At 35.6% G+C, this 20,686-nt stretch overlaps 1 protein-coding gene across 18 annotated transcripts in view; it reads right to left on the bottom strand.

Annotated features, from left to right (window-relative positions):
- ADGRL3 (adhesion G protein-coupled receptor L3) overlaps positions 1-20,686 on the bottom strand; it is a 572,691-nt gene that overhangs the window by 369,123 nt on the left and 182,882 nt on the right. For 17 of the 18 annotated variants that reach the window (XM_068975496.1, XM_068975495.1, XM_068975497.1 and 14 more), the window contains one exon: positions 14,508-14,617. The exons of the other annotated variant lie outside the window; for it this stretch is intronic. In XM_068975496.1, the coding sequence (XP_068831597.1) occupies positions 14,508-14,617 (110 nt within the window). The remainder of the gene's footprint in view (positions 1-14,507; positions 14,618-20,686) is intronic. 18 annotated transcript variants of the gene reach the window in all.

Raw genomic sequence — 20,686 nt, 5'->3', positions numbered from 1 at the left:
CCTGGTGGCTAAGATAGTAAAGAATCTGCCTGCAATGCAGGAGACCAGGGTTTGATCCCTGGGTCAGGAAGATCCCTTGGAGAAGGAAATGGCAACCCACTTCAGTATTCCTGCCTGGAGAATCCCATGGACACAGACTGGCAGGCTATACAGTTCATGGGGTTGCAGAGTCAGACATGTCTGAGCAACTAAGTACTGATAAAATGGAATTAAATTAATACATGCAGAGTTGACTTGGAAGTCTGTAAATAATGGATTTAATTCAAGTATTACTCAGTTACTGTGAAAAATTCTTCTTTGCTTAAAGTACAAGAAAATTTAAATGGAAACTCACTGCATTTATTCACCCTATCTGATTAGCTCATATGTTTACCATAAACCACTTATTCACCCATTCAATATTTTTGCTGCCTATTATAAGTAGTTCAGTTCAGTTCAGTTGCTCAGTCGTGTCTGACTCTTTGGGACCCCATGAATCGCAGCACACCAGGCCTCCCTGTCCATCACAAACTCCTGGAGTTCACTCAGACTCACGTCCATCGAGTCAGTGATGCCATCCAGCCATCTCATCCTCTGTCGTCCCCTTCTCCTCCTGCCCCCAATCCCTCCCAGCATCAGAGACTTTTTCCAATAAGTCAACTCTTCCATGAGGTGGCCAAAGTACTGAAGTTTCAGCTTTAGTATCATTCCCTCCAAAGAAATCCCAGGGCTGATCTCCTTCAGAATGGACTGGTTGGATCTCCTTGCAGTCCAAGGGACTCTCAAGAGTCTTCTCTAACACCACAGTTCAAAAGCATCAATTCTTTGGTGCTCAGCTTATTATAAGTAGTAGATATATGTAATACATTAAAAGTGATTTTTCGAACGATTAACTTGACTTTGGTTTGCTTTTGGCTTGCTATATTCATAGAATTAAAATGATTTCTGTCTATAACAACATGTTGTGCATCTCATATCCAGCCATTCCATGGAAGAGACAGTTTCCATGTTTACCTTTTAAAAATATCATTAGAGAAATACACAACAATCTTTATTCAGAAAATAAAACTGTCTTCACTAGTTTACATCATAAGTAAACAATGTTTTTTTTTTCCAAATATGTTAATCATGTCAGAAAAAAATGTAATAGGTTATACTTAGTATTCTTAGTTCAGTTCAGTTCAGTCACTCAGTTATGTCCGACTCTGTGACCCCATGAATTGCAGCACGCCAGGCTTCCCTGTCCATCACCAACTCCCAGAGTTCACTCAGACTCATGTTCATCGAGTCAGTGTTGCATCCAGCCATCTCATCCTCTGTCATCCCCTTCTCCTCCTGCCCCCAATCCCTCCCAGCATCAGAGTCTTTTCCAGTGAGTCAACTCTTTGCATGAGGTGGCCAAAGTACTGGAGTTTCAGCTTTAGCATCATTCCTTCCAAAGTAATCCCAGGGCTGATCTCCTACAGAATGGACTGGTTGGATCTCCTTGCAGTCCAAGGGACTCTCAAGAGTCTTCTCAAACACCACAGTTTAAAAGCATCAATTCTTCAGCACTCAGCCTTCTTCACAGTCCAACTCTCACATCCATACATGACCACAGGAAAAACCATAGCCTTGACTAGATGGACCTTAGTCGGCAAAGTAATATCTCTGCTTTTGAATATGCTATCTAGGTTGGTCTTCTAGTGGTGCTATTACAAAATACCACAAAGTTGGTGATTTTAAACAACATACATTTTCAGAAGTTCAAAATGGGTCTTAAGGGCTAAATTTAAGAGGTCAACAGAATTGTGTTCCTTCTGCATGCTCAAGGGGAATGTCTATGTCCCTGTTCTTCCCAGCTTCTTGTAGGACACCTGCATCCCTTGGACAGTAGCCCTTGCTTCCATCTTCAGTGTGCATCCCTCCAATCTCTGCTTCTGCTGTCATATCTCTTCTTTTGAATATTACTTATTATTTTCTTTTATAAATTTTATTTTTAGTTGGAGGATAATTGTTTACAATGCCATGTTGGTTTCTGCCATACAACAAAGTGAATCAGTCATAAGTATATATATGTCCCTCTCCTCTTAAACTTCCCCCTACACCCCACCCCATCCCACCCCTCTAGTTTGTCACAGAGCACTAGGCTGAACTCCGTCTGATATATACCAACTTCCCACTAGATTTATTTTTCATATAGTAATGTGTAAGTTTCAGTGCTACTCACTCAATTTGTCTCATCCTCACCTTCCTTCACTATGTCCACAAGTCTCTTTTCTATGTCTGTGTCTCTATTACTGCCTGCAAATAAGTTTATCAGTACCATTTGTTTCTAGATTTTATATATATATATATATATATATGCATTAATATATGATATTTGGTTTTTTTCTTTCTGGCTTACTTCACTCTGCATAACAGGATCTAGGTTCATCCACCTCACTAGAACAGAATCAAATTCACTCCTTTTATGGCTGAGTAATATTGCATTGTATATATGTACCACAACTTCTTTATCCATTCATCTGTTAATGTCTTGCCTCCTTTTTATAAGGACATTTATGATTAGATTGGGTCTCCATGGATAATCCAGGATAATTTCTCCTTATCAAGATCTTCAGAGTCTGTAAAGTCTGCAATCAAATCAGCAAAGTCTCTCTGCCACTTATAAACACCTACTCATGGGATTAAGATGTGGATTCTTTAAGGGAACATATTGAGTCTACCATATAAGTATTTAATTGTGTAAAATAATTTGGCTTTAATAGCAGGGCTTTGAAAAAATTTTAAGCAATTTAATAAAATTTACAACATTCACAGGATCTGTGATCTATCACATATAGGAGGAATTTTGAGAAATTACTCAAAAATAAAACAAAACATTAAACTTTATATACATTTATCCCTTTACTAATAAGACAGTTTATTGAGGTACTATGATGTAAAAATTTTAATATTTGGATTAAGTACTTTCTACACAATTGATTATTTTTTCTGCTTTCATAAGATTAATGATTATAATACACTAATACCCTTTCATAGTATTTCAATTGATTTTACAAGAATTTAGAAAAAATTTTTCTGAAAAATAAACTCTGAAGATCTCACACATCATATTTGCTATAAGATGTTCCTAGTAGCAAACACTTTGGAAAGAAAACCTTCACTTTCACATGTTTTCACTACTTTTTGTTCCATATGCTGTATATTTTAAAAACAAAATGTTATATTCCATGTCTCTTTAAATATCATGTTTATGTTATTCAATTTGAGGGTCTTATAAAACTTTATTTGAATTAAGTTTAAGTGCATTAATTATATAATCTTACTATTTCAAATGAAGTAAGTGAGTATGGGTAAGTTAACCTCTCAAACTGCAAGTCTATAATAACAGTTTGCTTCCTAAATCAAATACTTTCCTAACTCTCCAAATCCAATTAATTCTTAATCCTTGAAGAGTTGACACATTGGAAAAGACCCTGATACTGGGAGGGATTGGGGGCAGGAGGAGGGGAGATGACACAGGATGAGATGGCTGGATGGCATCACCGAGTTGATGGACATGAGTTTGAGTGAACTCCAGGAGTTAGTGATGGACAGGGAAGCCTGGAAACTGTGATTCATGAGGTTACTAAGAGTTGGAAATGACTGAGCGACTGAACTGAACTGAACTGAATTGAACTGTAATTCATCTTGTTTACTGATAATTAGCATCATGTCTACATTTACATATTATTCAGTACAGTACAGTCACTCAGTCATGTCCGACTCTTTGTGACCCCATGAATCGCAGCACACCAGGCCTCTCTGTCCATCACCAACTCCCGGAGTACACTCAAACTCATGTCCATTGAGTTGGTGATGCCATCCCGCCATCTCATCCTCTGTTGTCCCCTTCTCCTCCTGCCCCCAACCTCTCCCAGCATCAGAGTCTTTTCCAATGAGACAACTCTTCGCACGAGGTGGTCAAAGTATTGGAGTTTCAGCTTTAGCATCAGTCCTTTCAATGGACTGGTTGGATCTCCTTGCAGTCCAAGGGACTCTCAAGAGTCTTCTCCAACACCACAGTTCAAAAGCATCAATTCTTCAGCGCTCAGCCTTCTTCACAGTCCAACTCTCCCATCCATACATGACCAATGGAAAAATCATAGTCTTGACTAGATGGATCTTTGTTGACAAAGTAATGTCTTTGCTTTTGAATATGTTATATAGGTTGGTCATAAGTTTCCTTCCAAGGAGTAAGCGTCTTTTAATTTCATGACTGCAATCACGATCTGCAGTGATTTTGGGGCCCCCAAAAATAAAGTTTGAAACTGTTTCCACTGTTTCCCCATTTATTTCCCATGAAGTGATGGGACCAGATGCCATGATCTAAGCTGTCTGAATGTTGAGCTTTAAGCCAACTTTTTCACTCTCCTCTTTCACTTTCATCAAGAGGCTTTTTGTTCCTCTTCACATTTTGCCATAAGGGTGGTGTCATCTGCATATCTGAGGTTATTGATATTTCTCCCAGCAATTTTGATTCTAGCTTGTGCTTCTTCCAGTCCAGCGTTTCTCATGATGTACTCTGCATAGAAGTTGAATAAGCAGGGTGACAATATACAGCCTTGACGTACTCCTTTTCCTATTTGGAACCAGTCTGTTGTTCCATGTCTAGTTCTAACTGTTGCTTCCTGACTTGCATATAGGTTTTTCAAGAGGGAGGTCAGGTGGTCTGGTATTCCCATCTCTTTCAGAATTATCCACAGTTTATTGTGACCCACACAGTCAAAGGCTTTGGCATAGTCAGTAAAGCAGAAATAGATGTTTTTCTGGAACTCTCTTGCTTTTTCCAAGATCCAGCGGATGTTGGCAATTTGATCTCTGGTTCCTCTGCCTTTTCTAAAACCAGCTTGAACATCAGGAAGTTCATGGTTTACAAATTGCTGAAGCCTGGCTTGGAGAATTTTGAGCATTACTTTACTAGCATGAGATGAGTGCAACTGTGTGGTAGTTTGAGCATTCTTTGGCATTGCCTTTCTTTGGGATTGGAATGAAAACTGACCTTTTCCAGTCCTGTGGCCACTGCTGAGTTTTCCAAATTTGCTGGCATATTGAGTGCAGTACTTTCACAGCATCATCTTTCAGGATTTGAAAGAGCTCAACTGGAATTCCATCACCTCCACTAGCTTTGTTCATAGTGATGCTTTCTAAGGCCCACTTGACTTCACATTCTAGGATGTCGGGCTCTAGGTGAGTGATCACACCATTGTGATTATCTGGGTGGTGAAGATTTTTTTGTACAGTTCTTCTGTGTTTCTTGCCACCTCTTCTGAATATCTTCTGCTTCTGTTATGTCCATACCATTTCTGTCCTTTATAGTGCCCATCTTTGCATGAAATGTTCCCTTGGTATCTCTAGTTTTCTTGAAGTGATCTCTAGTCTTTCCCATTCTGTTGTTTTCCTCTATGTCTTTGCACTGATCACTGAGGAAGGCTTTCTTATCTCTCCTTGCTATTCTTTGGAACTCTCCATTCAGTTGGGAATAATCTTTCCTTTTCTCCTATGCTTTTTGCTTTTCTTCTTTTCACAGCTATTTGTAAGACCACCTCATACAGCCATTTTGCTTTTTTGTGTTTCCTTTCCATGGGGATGGTCTTAATCTCTGTCTCCTGTGAAGTTTCATGAACCTCTGTCCATAGTTCATCAGTCACTCTGTCTATCAGATCTAGTCCCTTAAATCTATTTCTCACTTCTACTGTATAAGGGATATGATTTAGGTCTTACCTGAATGGTCTAGTGGTTTTCCCTACTTTCTTTGATTTAAGTCTGAATATGGCAATAATGAGTTCATGATCTGAGCCACAGTCACCTCCCAGTCTTGTTTTTGCTGACTATATAGAGCTTCTCCATCTTTGGCTGCAAAGAATATAATCAATATGATTTTGGTGTTGACCATCTCTGATGTCCATGTGTAGAGTCTTCTCTTGTGTTGTTGGAAGAGGGTGGATTATCTGGGGAGCCCATAATGTACCAGGTACAATACAAAAAGTAATGGAAATTACATGAAGTAGCAAAGAACAGACCCTGTTTAAAAGGTGCAGCACATACTCAGCTCTGGTCTGCAGTTGCCCAAGGGAATGTAGGTCAAGTGTTTCTCCAGACTTAATGTTAAAACTGACTTGTTGATATCTGAGAGGCCTAAAGAAATCCCCTGCAGGCTGTATTTAGCACAGGACTAGCTCTGAGACTTGGTGATGGACAGAATTCTGGCATGCTGCAGCCCATTAAGTTGCAAAGAGTCAGACATGACTGAGTGACTGAATTGCACAGTCTACTGAGGAGTTTGCTTCTTTTTAATTACATGTAGGCTCTTTGACAACCCCATTCTCCTTCCTTGGCAACAAGTGAATTTCATGGAGTCTTGATACCTGCAGGTTGCTGGCCACCATGTAGTCCCTGGTGGCTCAGATGGTAAAGAATCTGCCTGTAATGCAGAAGACCCAGGTTTGATCTCTGGGTTGGGAAGATCTCCTGGAGGAGGGCATGGCAACTCACTCTAGTATTCTTGCCTGGAGAACCCCATGGACAGAGGAGCCTGGCAAGCTATAGTCCATGGGGTCACAAGAGTTGGACATGAGTTAGTGACTAAACCACCACTACCACCATTATTCTTGCTTAGAGAATTCCAGGGACAGAGCACCCTGTCAGGCTACAATCCATGGGGTCTCAAAGACTAGGAAATGACTGAGCAACTAACACTGAGTTCCAGCGGAGATATTTACAGGACTTAGATTACACAGACCATTTTTGGAACTGATTTATCCAAACACGGAGTCCTTGCTGTCCACTAACACTCTCTAGATTACTGGATCTTGAGATTTGCCTTTTTCTCTTTTGATTCTGGAACTATTACTCTGTTATTTCCCAACCCTCTCTCCCCCAAAAGACTGTTTTTCATCTTAGTCAAAATTGTTTTTTGCAGATTACAAACAAGTATTTCTAATTAATATATTAGTTAATTACATTAAAAGTAATTTTCTACCTTTGTGTTCCTCACTGTGACGCGTATTAGGACTCAAAAGAATCCCAGCATAGAGGGGCATCAGGATTTCTACCCTGCCGATCTATGGCTTCATTTTCTGTCATTCTTGTATTTTGTTTTTATACAAATACCGAACTGTTTTCGTTTTATATTCACCATAACAGTTTCTTATCTGTCATTGCCCCATTAGCCAAAACTGATTGCCCTTCTCACTAAAGTCTGCTCATTCTTTGAGGCTCAGCTCAAGGGCCATCTCTTTCAGAAAACCTTCCCTAAAGATGTACCCACCTGTTACAAACATCCAGCGCTATGAGACGGACATGTCTCCTCAGTGTGCTGTGAATATGAAGTGCTCAGCTGCTTTGCTGAACAAGTAACAGTGTAACTTTGGGGACCTTGAGTCTCATTGGGCTAAATTCCTCAAAGACAGAATTTTTACCTTAGCTTTCTACCAACTATTTAGCACAGTGTCTGGTCTGCAATATAAACTGATTGAGGAAAGGAGTATAAGACTAGGAGATCTTGAAAGCAACTGATATCATCTAGTTGAAACTAACTTCCATAAACATATGAAGCAGTTGGACAAAAAGCATGAGAGAGTTTAGGATGAGAACTTCTAAGAAAGTATATAGTCCACTCGTCCTTCCTGTTTTTCAAATGTATAATAGCAATTTTTATGAATATTTCATATTTATTATATACAATAAAAGTTTTAATTAACTGCTAAATAATCTGACTTACAAAAGCTTTATAAATTGTATGTTAGGTGCAAGATACTGTCAAGTATAGAGAAAATATTTAAGAAAGAAACTAGTGGGGAGAAAAAGGAGAAAGGAAAGGAAGAATTTTGATGTTCTTTTAAGTATCATTCTAAAACAGAATTTAGATAACTGATATTCTTCTTATAGAAGGATAATACTTGATATATTAAAAGAAGTTATAAAATAATAATATGGAAAGCAAATTGGTTGCTAGTAGCATTCTTGAGGCACTTCCCAGGTGGCACTAGTGGTAAAGAAGATGCCTGCCAATGCAGGAGGCATAGAGACACCAGTTTGATTCCTGGGTTGGGAAGATCCCCTGGAGAAGGAGATGACAACCCACTCCAGTATTGTTGCCTGGAGAATCCCATGGACGGAGGAGCCTGGCAGGCTATATCATAGGACTGCAAAGAGTTGGACATGACCGAAGCGACTTACACAGCACAATATAGCATTCTTGAGGAATATAGTAACAAACATCAAATAACTTGGAGAAACTAAAATTAATAAATACTTTTTTTTTTTACCATAGATCTTTCCTTTGAGTTAATAAGGTCTGTCTTATAGATAAGAGTTTCTTTATTTATCATTCTAGCAATGAATATAATACTTTTAGAGGATTAAATTTTGATCACATTTCCTTTCTTCTTTCAGTCATTCAGTACATATTTATTTAATATCTCCTACGTATCAAGCTGGAAAATGTACTGAGGCATTGGAAATCAAATTATATCTTGATTTTTTTTTATATTTAAAAACTTAAACCTATGGGTTAATTTCAGTACAATGAGCTTTAAAATATATAATGACTTATTTACATAATAAATACCAGTAGGAAAGCAATGTGTGCACACTTTAAAACATACAATCAGTGCACATTTTAAAATATATACTCAGTTAAACATTACTTGTAAAATCTATGTGTGTGTGTGTGTTAGTAACTCAGTCGTGCCCAACTCTTTGTGACCCCATGGATTGCAGCCAACCAGGCTCCTCTGTCCATGGGATTTTCTAGGCAAGGACACTGGAGCAGTTTGTCATTTCCTTCTCCAGAGCATCTTCCCAACCCAGGGATTGAACCTAGATTTTGTGACTGCAGGCATATTCTTTACCAACTGAGATACCAAGGAAGCCATAAAATATATTGAGTTATTTATAATTAAATATTTAAAGGCTTTGTTCACTTTAAATGTTGAAATTATGACATTTTTTAGTTAAAAAAAGTAGATTATATAATTATAAATATTAATTTCTGATAATGCCCTTTTTGCAAGTCTTTCTTTAAAGACAATCTTATACATAACTCCAAATGGCTAATGTGAATGGTGAAAAAGTCTGTAAGTGCTATAAAATAAGACTGGTTTAACCAAACACTTGTTTCTAGTACCTCTCCAATTGTGTGCTTCCCACATCTATCTCCTAAGAAAATCTACCAGAGGAGAAGATTACTAGAATAAGTAAAATGTGCTTTGTATTTTTAAAAAGAAGAAACAACTGAATAGGGAAGCTGGACTGTGAGAGAAGACATGCACTTTTTGAGTGTAATGTGCGTGAAATTGTATCCCTTGGAAGAAAGACAAATTGTCAGCAGGATATAAAGTAAAGAATTTTTTGCTCAGAAATACTCTGTGTAGGTGGTTAGTTGTTTTATTGTTTTCTTTCTAACTAAGTCATCCCCGTAAATTGGCTAAATGAAGGAAGCTCTGCTTAAAGATGCTTACAATTTTTTTTATCCCAAATCAGACTAGAAGTCATGGGGCAGGGTAAGAAGAAGATGAGAGAGCAAATATGTGGCACTGGTAAAGGCTGAGGTTTAACCTCTTGAATATTTGGGTCATCTCTTGGAGAGAAAATATCACACAGGAGAAAAATCAAGTTGCAGAAGGAAAGGAAAAACCTATCAAAGCCACAGTGGCACTAAGGTGTGACAGCAACAGAAAAAATATTAATTCATCCTACCCCAAATCAGGGTACTTATAAACCCAAACAAGAGAATACAAATAGTAGGAAGAAAAGATTAAATACAACTTTTACAATTTGAGAAAAAAAAAAAACAAAACTTAGTACAAGATATCCAAAAAACTCAGTGTAGGACAATTCAGTAGCCTCACTACATAGTTAACAATTACTCATTTTCCTTATTTTATTTCCTACTGTCATCTTTTCAAAAGAAGTCATAACATTTGATTGATTCAGGTAAAGGTTCTTTTAAAACTTATTGTTCAATTATCTACCTATTTACTGACTCCTAAAACTCTGTGCAAAAATTATTGCAAGCTTATCTTAGATATTTTCACCTTTCCTTCTCCTATGTGATACAACAGACTTCGTTGAATTTTTCTATATTACCTTTAATATGCTTATATATAATTAACATTGATATGTTTTTATACATAATTTTGTTTTTCCCTATATTTCTATATCTCCTTCTTTTCTATATTTTGCCAAGAAAAAGTATCACATTAAAAATCAATGTTACCATGGAAAAATACAGAGTGTGTATATATATATATATATATATATAACATATATATATATACATATAAATATAAAATATCAATATTTTCCCATACATCAATATTAAAATCAAAGCATTCATAAATATAAAATATATCATCATATACATTTTAAAATATCATCTTAAATTCAAAATTAAAATGGATATTATAAAACTATATGACAAACAGAACCAAACAGCATCTGTTGTTTGGTTGTTTATTCAGTGGTACATTAGAAAAGCTTAAAATATTAATATTGAATCCTAAATATAAAGTCTGTCTTCTACTAATACAATGAGGTTTTTTAACACACATTTTAATTAAGTACAAGGATTTTTTTTTTTTTTCTTATAATGCAGGTAATTTAAAAAACTTTTAAAGTTACTATGTAGGTAAAAGCCTCATTCTAAATTGTGGGTAGTATTTTTAAAGCACAAATTAGTCTTTGCCATAAAGCTTCACTAGGTGTTTGGGAAAATAAAAGTTTGCAGCGATTCAGCTGCTTTAAGAGAAGAATACAAACCTCTTAAAAGTAAGTAGCAAAAGAACTGAGAAAAAGGGCCTGGGTTCTTGAAGTTCTTTCTTCATCATGTGCCATTACTGTACTGATGAAGTTGAATACTGAACACCACGGAATAACTCATGAAAATATAAAGGGGAAAATCTGTGTGTGGAAGTAGAGTTGCGTCCTTAAGAGCAAATATTACAAACAGACTCAACTCTTGCCTCTGCCATTTTCTAGCTATTCTACATTTTATAAGAAACACTCTACTTATACTATTGAGTTTGTTTCTTCTTTAGTAAAGCTGTGACACACATATCTAACAGGGAGAAGACTGTGAGAATTAAACAAAAGAGGGTATGTAAACATAAAGGGCTTCCCTGATAGCTCAGTTGGTAAGGATTCCATTTGCAATGCAGGAGATCCCGGTTTGATTTCTGGGTCAGGAAGATCCTCTGGAAAAGGGATAGGCTACCCACTCCAATATTCTTGGCCTTCCCTTGTGGCTCAGCTAGTAAAGAATCTGCCTGCAATGTGGGAGACCTGGGTTCGATCGCTGGGTTGGGAAGATCCCCTGGAGAAGGGAAAGGCTACCCGCTCCTGTATTCTGGCTTGGAGAATTCCATGGACTATGTAGTCCATGAGGTCACCCACAAAGAGTCCTATAACCAATTCAGTAAATGACATGTAGTAAATTTTAATAAATGTCAGCTCTTTTTATAAGTGAATATTTTCACTTTTGGGAAAACAACAACAACAAACAGTGCTTTTTTATTCTGGAGAAAAGTAAAGGAGCTTATCATCACCTAAATCAGGACATGTAATAGTCTCCCACTGACTTACCCATGCTAAGAACATTCTAAGGGGAATATATTCTAAGACCCTCAGTGTATCCCTAAAACTGCAAATAGCACCAAACCCCAAATATACTGTTTTTCTTCCTATACATATCTATGATAACATTTAATTTATTAATTAGTCATAATAAAAAAAAAATCCATATTTCCAGCATCACTCCTCGTGCACTTTGGGGCCCTTTACTAAGTAAAATATCGGTTACTCGAACACAAGTACTATGATGGCATGATAGCTATCATCACTAGACAGCTGAAGTGATGACCCAGATGACTACTAAGACACTAACAAGAGGGTAGTGAACGCAGTAAAGATACTAGACAAGAGGATGATTCATGTCTGCAGTAGGACAGCAGATTTCATCCAGCTACCTAGAATGGCATATTATTTAACACTTATAAATTGTTTATTTCTAGAGTTTTCCATTTAATAATTTCAGAGTGAGGTTGACAACAGGTAACTGAAATCATGGAAAATGAAATCACATATAAAATGGGATGACTGTACTATAGATGAGGGCAAGTTGGTAAGGTGAGACTCAGAAAATTTTAACAGCTTACCTAAGCTAAAAGATCCAGATTTTTGTTAAGTTAACCAGGACCCTGCTACCTGGGCATTTTCTAGTAAACTATCCTACCTTTCAAACGACTCACTCTATTTTATTTTATGGTTTTCAACTTCTTTTGGATTCTTTTCTTTTAAATTCAAGTTAAACTTACTAAATGAATTTCTAGTTATTCATTATACTTTTAACTGAAGCAGACTGAAAATACTTTAAATAAACATAATCATACTATATCATATAAATTAAACCATGTATAACCTGGATAGTAGTTGCACCTGTGTTTATAATTGTTATTTAATAAAATAATCAGATAAATATTCTAATATAGTATGGACATACTTCTAAAGTAATCAGTACATTTTTAGGATTATCAGAAACCTGTAAATACAGGATATTCAGGAATCAAATTGCCCAACTCTAAAAATTTATAAGAGAGAGAGGAAATCGGTGATAAATCACAATCCTTTTATACAAACGTGTGGGAGCAAGTTCTCATTTATATCAAAATGATTTAAGAAAATTATTTTTTCAGAATGAGTTTGGCACAGGATTTTGGAGTAGTTATCCTCAAATAAACTTGAAAAAAGCACATAAAATTGAAGAAACAGCTGTGAAATTCTTTAATTTTTAAAAATTGTGTAAAAAACCAATATTAAACAAGCCTTCTTCAGCTTTTATGTTTCAAAAATATGAATGTAAGTTTCTTAAAACTGTCTTTAAAACTGAAGCACACCTTAATTCATACTTTTAAAAAATGCCTTCAGAAGTAGCAATTCTACATTTTTCACATAGATATTATTATTATGCAATCCAAGTATAATTGTCACAGTTCTAAAATAGACTACAAATTTTAGTTCTTTAAAACAACACTGATGAACAATAAATGGTCATTTAGCTTTATATTTTTATACAATGGTCAGTCTCTGGAGATAACAATATAAGAAGGGGAACCTCAACTGGGATTTCAATAAAACCTATACACTTATGGGCTTCCCTGATGGCTCAGAGGTTAAAGCGTCTGCCTGCATTGCAGGAGACCTGGGTTCGATCCCTGGGTCGGGAAGATCCCCTGGAGAAGGAAATGGCAACCCACTCCAGTATTCTTGCCTGGAGAATCCCATGGATGGAGGAGCCTGGTGGGCTATAGCCCACAGGGTCGCAAAGAGTCGGACACAACTGAGCGACTTCACTTTCACTTATACACTTATGCTTCTGTATAGTAAAGTTAGCCTCTAAAACTTCACTAGATATATTTCTAATCAATCACATCTTAAATAAATAAACAATGGAATTTTCTCCTGATTGCTTTCACTATTACTTTTACATTTAAATCCATTTCTTGCTGGCCAAATTTCTCTCTATTATCAGAGTATACACACTTACAGCTCATAAGCAATGCACTGCTTTTTAAATAAAGAGAAATGAGTGAAGCCCAGAAATATCTCTCAGCACAGTATACTTGCTGATCCCCAGACAGTTCGTTTCTTCTGAGATGTCACAGGATATTGGAACCTGGGATTTGTTTTTGATCCCAGGAGTTTTCTACTTCTAGGATGAGCTGCATATTTAGTATGAGAATACAGGATTTCCTAAGTGCTCTTCACTAAGGTATTCCATGAATAATTAACTAGTTAGATCAAAATTTTTTCTCTTGAGATGGTGATTCTAACTTTGAATTAAAAAAAAGGAACAAAAATAATTCATTTTTGAATGTTTGGCTTTTTATTATTCCTGAAGGAAAAAAATAAGTTCTTGGTATATATTTTTTCTGACATAAGGTTTGTAAAGACTAACTTCTTGAGAGTATAAAAGATGCATTCTAAAGAGTGCTTTAGTTCATGTAATTCTTGCATTTTCTACCCAGCCTGTTCCCTCTGAATGAATAGTTTTAATTCTCAATATGTTGGCAGCAGAGGAAGCTTAGATTTAATTGCTTCTATCCAACTGAAAATGTATCAATTTCTATGCTACCCTATATACAAGCATATTATTCACTTTTACTGCTGCTTGTTGGAATTAGAGGGATATAGTACTGACATATCATTCATTCATCCTTTTTCCTAAATATTTTATATTCTTACATTAAGAAAAGAGTTTTAGAATAAGTACTGATTGATATATAGAAAAATATAGTCAAAATTAAATGCTGCAAGATCATGCAGGCAACATCTAATTAGTCCAAGTGTGAAGATAATGTATGACCTTGAAAAATCAAAATTATCCAGTTTTTAATATAATTTATGTGATTATTTTTATGTTTTATAGAGAATATGTTGTCAGTGCATGCAAAGCAATGCTTAATATCTTTCCTTTTTTAAAAGAAGTATAAGAATATACATACTGTAAGGAACACATTCATACTGCACTTCAAGGTATTTATAGGTTCCTGGACAAGGGTCTGGAAAAACATCAGGACCTGCCACCACTGCACACTGGGTTCTGTTATTGCACCTAAAGTCAAAGGAAAAGAAAAAATAATAAGTGTCTATATAGTTAAGTAATTATTGACATAAATACAAAATTTATCTGATAAATACTTTCTAATTACAAAGATTTAAGCAAGGTTTTGGGTAATTCAGGGTTTTAGGTTTACTAAGGTAATGTCTATAGTATACTTTAAAAAGCTAGACATTAAAAAATTCATTCAGTTTATTCATAGTAACTAATTGAATATTAGACTGAGCACAGCACAATATTGAGTTAGAAGTTAAAACACAGCTTAAGCAACATTAACTGGCCCATAGGATATTGTCAATGTGAAGACAGGACTATTTGGTAGGAAAATACTCTCATTATATAAATAAATAATAATAATTAAGAAAATAGAACCACAGAACTTTATTAGGCAGTAGTAAAATACATTCACTGATTATCATATCACTTTTATAGGCAGTGAACATATGTTTTTGAAACACTTTTAGCTACACCTAAAAAATAAACTCACTAAAATGTTAATATTTAAATATCAAAATCTAAGAATTTAATTTATATAAATTAGTATAAAAATACATAATCCCATAAGTAAGACTACTTTTAAGAATGTCCTCTTATATTCCTCATGATCAGCCAAATAATGACATTAATGTTGCAGATTGCTATTCACAAATGTCAGCATCTAAGAGTTGACTTATTGGAAAAGACTCTGATGCTGGGAGGGATTGGGAACAGGAGGAGAAGGGGACGGCAGAGGATGAGATGGCTGGATGGCATCACTGACTTGATGGACGTGAGTCTGAGTGAACTCTGGGAGTTGGTGATGGACAGGGAGGCCTGGTGTGCTGTGGTTAATGGGGTTGCAAAGAGTCAGACACGACTGAGCGACTGAACTGAACTGAAGATTACCAAAGAGAAAGATCAGACATTACTAATGAAGTAGAAAAACAAATTAGGCATCTTTTGTGGCTTTGGGCTAAACAGATCTGGGTTACCTAGATTTCAGTTCAGTTCAGTTGCTCAGTCATGTGGTAGTTTGAACAAATCTCATGGAGGTGATGGAATTCCAGTTGAGCTATTTCAAATCCTGAAAGATGATGCTGTGAAAGTGCTGCACTCAATATGCCAGCAAATTTGGAGAACTCAGCAGTGGCCACAGGACTGGAAAAGGTCAGTTTTCATTCCAATCCCAAAGAAAGGCAATGCCAAAGAATGCTCAAACTACCTAGATTTACTCATGGGTAAATATATATATAATGAAAATGATTTTGGCTCTGAAAAAGACAGTCAATTTCAGAGCAGCCTCATTCTAGCAAATTTCACTCAAAATCTTTTTAGACTCAATAATTTATCAATAAGTAAACATTCCTATTAATATATATATATATATGACTTCTCCTACCCAAAAGAGTATTGCTAAGCACACAGTATGAGAAATTCTCACTGTCGTTTGCTTTATGTTCTCATCTTACTCTTCTCAGAAATATATCTCAAGCTAGATTTTTTCTCTCTGTTTCTTTCTTTCTTTATTATTACTATTTTTTAAATTATTTTCTTAATAATATGTTTCATTTCCTTGCATGACCTATACCTCTGAATCCTTGCTAGGATACTAGCTGGATAAGGAGCATTTAGGGCAGAACTCATTTTGATTTATACTAAAAATGGTTGAGTTTACTTGAGGCTACCATTTGTCAGGCATAATGAGGTTTTTATTTATTACCTAAATTAAAACAGATTTATTAGTGAATGTCTTAAACTTAAAAATATATTTTGTATTGTCAGTGAAAGAGTAATAAAGGCCAATATTCCATGCTCATCAGGCAGTTTATTAGAATAATAGCTAATTCTGATGGTCAACATACTATAAAATTCTCTTGCATAGATTTAGGTCTAAGAATGATTATCAAACAATTGTATAATAACATTAACATAAATGTGTCTGTCACCAACATACATAGAAAATAGGTGGTGCAAGTATTTTAGTGTATTAACATTTCTTTAAATCAGCAGTACTTTCCTATTACACACAAAAACCCTTTGAGAAAGTTGTCTTAAAAGATATGACTTTTTTTTGCAGTTAAGAAATACAATTTTAACATCATACCTTGAAAAGATAAAATCCTAAATCTGTGTTAGGATTTTATACAATGAGCAGCTATATAAACTCAGTTATATCCAGATCATTACAGAAAAATCAGCTATTATCAGGAATGAATTCAAAGTAGAAATAATGAAAAATGAAAATATACGTGATGAAAACAAGATTATATTTAAATATTCTATAAATAAAATACTATTGTTAATCTCAAGTAATTATAAGATTGAAATAAATATTACATATATTATATTCAGTTCAGTTCAGTTGCTCAGTCGTGTCCAACTCTTCGCAACCCCATGAAATGCAGCACACCAGGCCTCCCTGTAAATCACCAACTCCCGGAGTTCACTCAAACTCATGTCCATCGAGTTCATGATGTCATCCAGCCATCTCATCCTCTGTCATCCCCTTCTCCTACTGCCTCCAACCCTCCCAGCATCAGGGTCTTTTCCAATGAGACAACTCTTTGCATGAGGTGGCCAAAGTATTGGAGTTTCGGCTTTAGCATCAGTCCTTCCAATGAACACTCAGGACTGATCTCTTTAGGATAGACTGGTTGGATCTCCTTGCAGTCCAAGGGACTCTCAACAGCCTTCTCCAGGGACTCTCAACAGTCTTCTCCAACACCACAGTTCACAAGCATCAATTCTTTGGCGCTTAGCTTTCTTCACAGTCCAACTCTCACATCCATACATGACCACTGGAAAAACCATAGCCTTGACTAGACAGACCTTTGTTGGCAAAGCAATGTCTCTGCTTTTGAATATGCTATTTAAGTTGGTCATAACTTTCCTTCCAAGGAGTAAGCGTCTTTTAATTTCATGGCTGCAGTCACCATCTGCAGTGATTTGGGAGCCCAGAAAAGTAAAAGTCTGCCACTGTTTCCACTGTTTGCCCATCTATTTGCCATGAAGTGATGGGACCAGATGCCATGATCTTCGTTTTCTGAATGTTGAGCTTTAAGCCAACTTTTTCACTCTCCCTATATATAAATATAATGTTTTATTTCTTGGCCTATTGTTTTACTTCCTATTATCAACCTATTTCCTAATTACGACAGCTTTATAGTAATGAAATTAATTTTGAATTTGTGCTATTTTTATAATTTTCAGATACAAGTGGACAATTTCAAATGTATATTGTTTAAACAATCAATGTTTGATACCAGCAAACCAAATTACTAGTTATTTATGAGTAGGGCATAAAGGTTAAAATTTGCAATTATGACAGTTTGTTTCTAAGAAAACTGTCTTGAATCAAAAATAATTTCACATGGTTATAATTGTATATGCAGATATTAAAATATATGCATATTATTTACATCCACCCATCTTACTATCTAAACATGTGAACTGATCATTCTGCATATCATATACTATTTAATTAACAAAAATACTAATTATTAATGTATACATAGGAAAACTGAAGCAAGCTGCTGGGAGCCAGCATGAGGAATCCCACCCGTGACAAGGTCATGCGGAAGGAAGCCTGACAAAACGCAAGGATGTGTTCGGCTTCAGGGATTCCCCCTGGAAATTCCTGAGCATCCACCCCCCCCAAGACCAGAATCTGCCTGCTTTACTGTGTTATGCTTTCCACCTACTCTTCTGTCATTAACAGGGGACTGTCCCTCCACCACCTTTTTCTGGAAAAAATTAGAGCTTTTAGATAATAAATCTCCTGGGCATAATATGAGTGTTTCAATCCAAAAACCCCTCTGATGGCTTTTTAGCCTGCCTGCAGGACTCATACAGCTGTGCATGTGATTGTTTGAGGCCTTCTGACTGTGGGAGGCAAAGGAAGCTTAAAACATCCTAGGAATGTAGGGGCTTCTGAGGAGTCAAAATCATTAGAATAGCACTGATTAAAGGTTTCATTTGTTGAGCCAATACTTGCTGCCAAATTTTCATATCCTCTATTTTTAGATATAGTTGGTATATAGAAAAACAGGTAGTAGACCTGGTGTTAGCAACATTAGATCTTTGAGTTAAGTACTTTCTTTGTTATAACACACTGCACCTTTGTTCTACAGGAATGTAACTTTATTTAGTACTTTGAGGGTGATGCAGAGTAAAGAAAAACACTTCTAGGGAAAAGGACTTTTCTGCTTGACAGACACTAATCCAGGAAGAGAGCCATAAAAATGTTAACAAGCCTCTTGGCCAGAAGATAATGTAAACCACCTGAGACCTTTTGTATACCAGAGGGTATGCAAAAAGAAAGCCTTGTCTCAATGAGGGTCAGGACTGCTGCCCCTGCATAACTCTGCATATTCCATTATGTACAACTTGGGGTATATAAGCTGATTTTAAAAAATAGTTTTTGGAGTCTTGCACCGATGCTGGGCTTCCCCATGTCGTTCTTTTCTTTTTCTGGCTGAATTCCCATTTGGAGCGGGGAGGCTCACCATGTTTACTTACTTGTCCCGGCTTCTAAGATCCATAAGAGAGCCCAAGGCGGGGCACTCTCCGATACTGATGGTGCAAGTTCCTTGTCTGGAACTTTATTGGCTTTCCACATATACTAAGTTATTCAGCCTCTTTTCTCCACTAAATTTTCCTACTACACTATTTCTTCCTAATCTAATCTTATATTAATAAATAAATAAGTCTTTCCTCGCCAACGCCGTCCCCTCTTCGAATTCCCTGGATCCACCGGGGCTGGACCCCGGCAGCAAGCCACATTTATTATAAACATTAGATGCTGTCATGAGTCCCAAATATCGTATATAAGGGTAACCAAAGAAGAATCAAGAAAGGCTTCTAAATGATGAGACATGTGTTTGAAGAGGTATATAAACCAAACCATGCTACATAAATAATATTGCAGTTATTGTCATCATTATTCTATAGAAAACAATGCTTTACAGTATTTTCAATAGGTTATATTTTATTACTTTTCCTTAATCAAATGCTTTTCATAAATTAAGATCTTTAGAAATAAAAAGGTAGACAACTTCTAGAATATTATTTCTGTATCAGATATATTACAGATTGTTTAAAAACTATCTACATTTCTAAAGCTGCAGATTAAAGTCTATCCTCTTATTTCTCTATTATGATTTCAGTCACTGTGAATTAAAATTAAATTAATATATTAAAGATTATTGAATAATATATACCAGTAAGAAAACTTTTACAATTATATCAAAGTTGTCATAACTAAATTTATTCTACTTTTGATGATAAAAGCAAAATAAAATAATTGAATGTTCTGATGTGTTTTACATTCAGTTTTTTAATTTCATTTTAATTCAAGTATACATTTAAAAATGATTTTCAATATCTCTGATATCAAAGATATTCTTAAAACTCACAATAAAGGATGAGAAAAGATTATAAAATATAGTCAAATGCAATCAAATCTACTAATATTCACAGGAAAAAATGCCATTATCTTATAATAGAATTAAGGCTTCAGTATTTGAAAAAAATTTCAACATTTTTTATCAGAAACTTTAGGCAATAAAGTTTTTCTATATCAACAATAGACAATTTTCAAATAAAGCATTTGAATTAAAAAGCAGGTGACAATAACAAATATCTGGTAGAACTCTCAAAGAAATATTGTGTAGTTTCAGTCTTTACATATATAACATGGAGGCCAAATTATTTTACTACCTCATAAAGTTAATTTGTTTATAAAACTGTATTAAAACTCTGTAAAGTATCATACAAATGCACAAGATATACTATTAATTACTGTTGCTATCCTCATTATTATCATTAGTCATTTGTTTTGGCATGGGTTGGTAACACTTCATTCTAGATAGACTGAATCTTTTGAGATAAACCTACAACACAGAAAAAGCTGACACACAGAAAAGCACATAAATTCTTTGGATTGAGAGTAGAAATAGGAAAAAAGCAGATTTACATTTCTTTTTACAGTAGGCCAAATAAATAGCTATTGTCATTTAGTTGCTAAGTCATTTCTGACTCTTTTGCAACACCATGGGCTGCAGCCTGCAAGGCTCCTCTGTTCAT

Source organism: Capricornis sumatraensis, chromosome 7 (assembly GCF_032405125.1).
Source record: "Capricornis sumatraensis isolate serow.1 chromosome 7, serow.2, whole genome shotgun sequence".
Taxonomy (NCBI): Eukaryota; Metazoa; Chordata; class Mammalia; order Artiodactyla; family Bovidae; genus Capricornis; species Capricornis sumatraensis.
The sequence above is the reverse complement of the archived record's forward strand: the minus strand, read 5'-3'. Positions and strand labels throughout refer to the sequence as shown.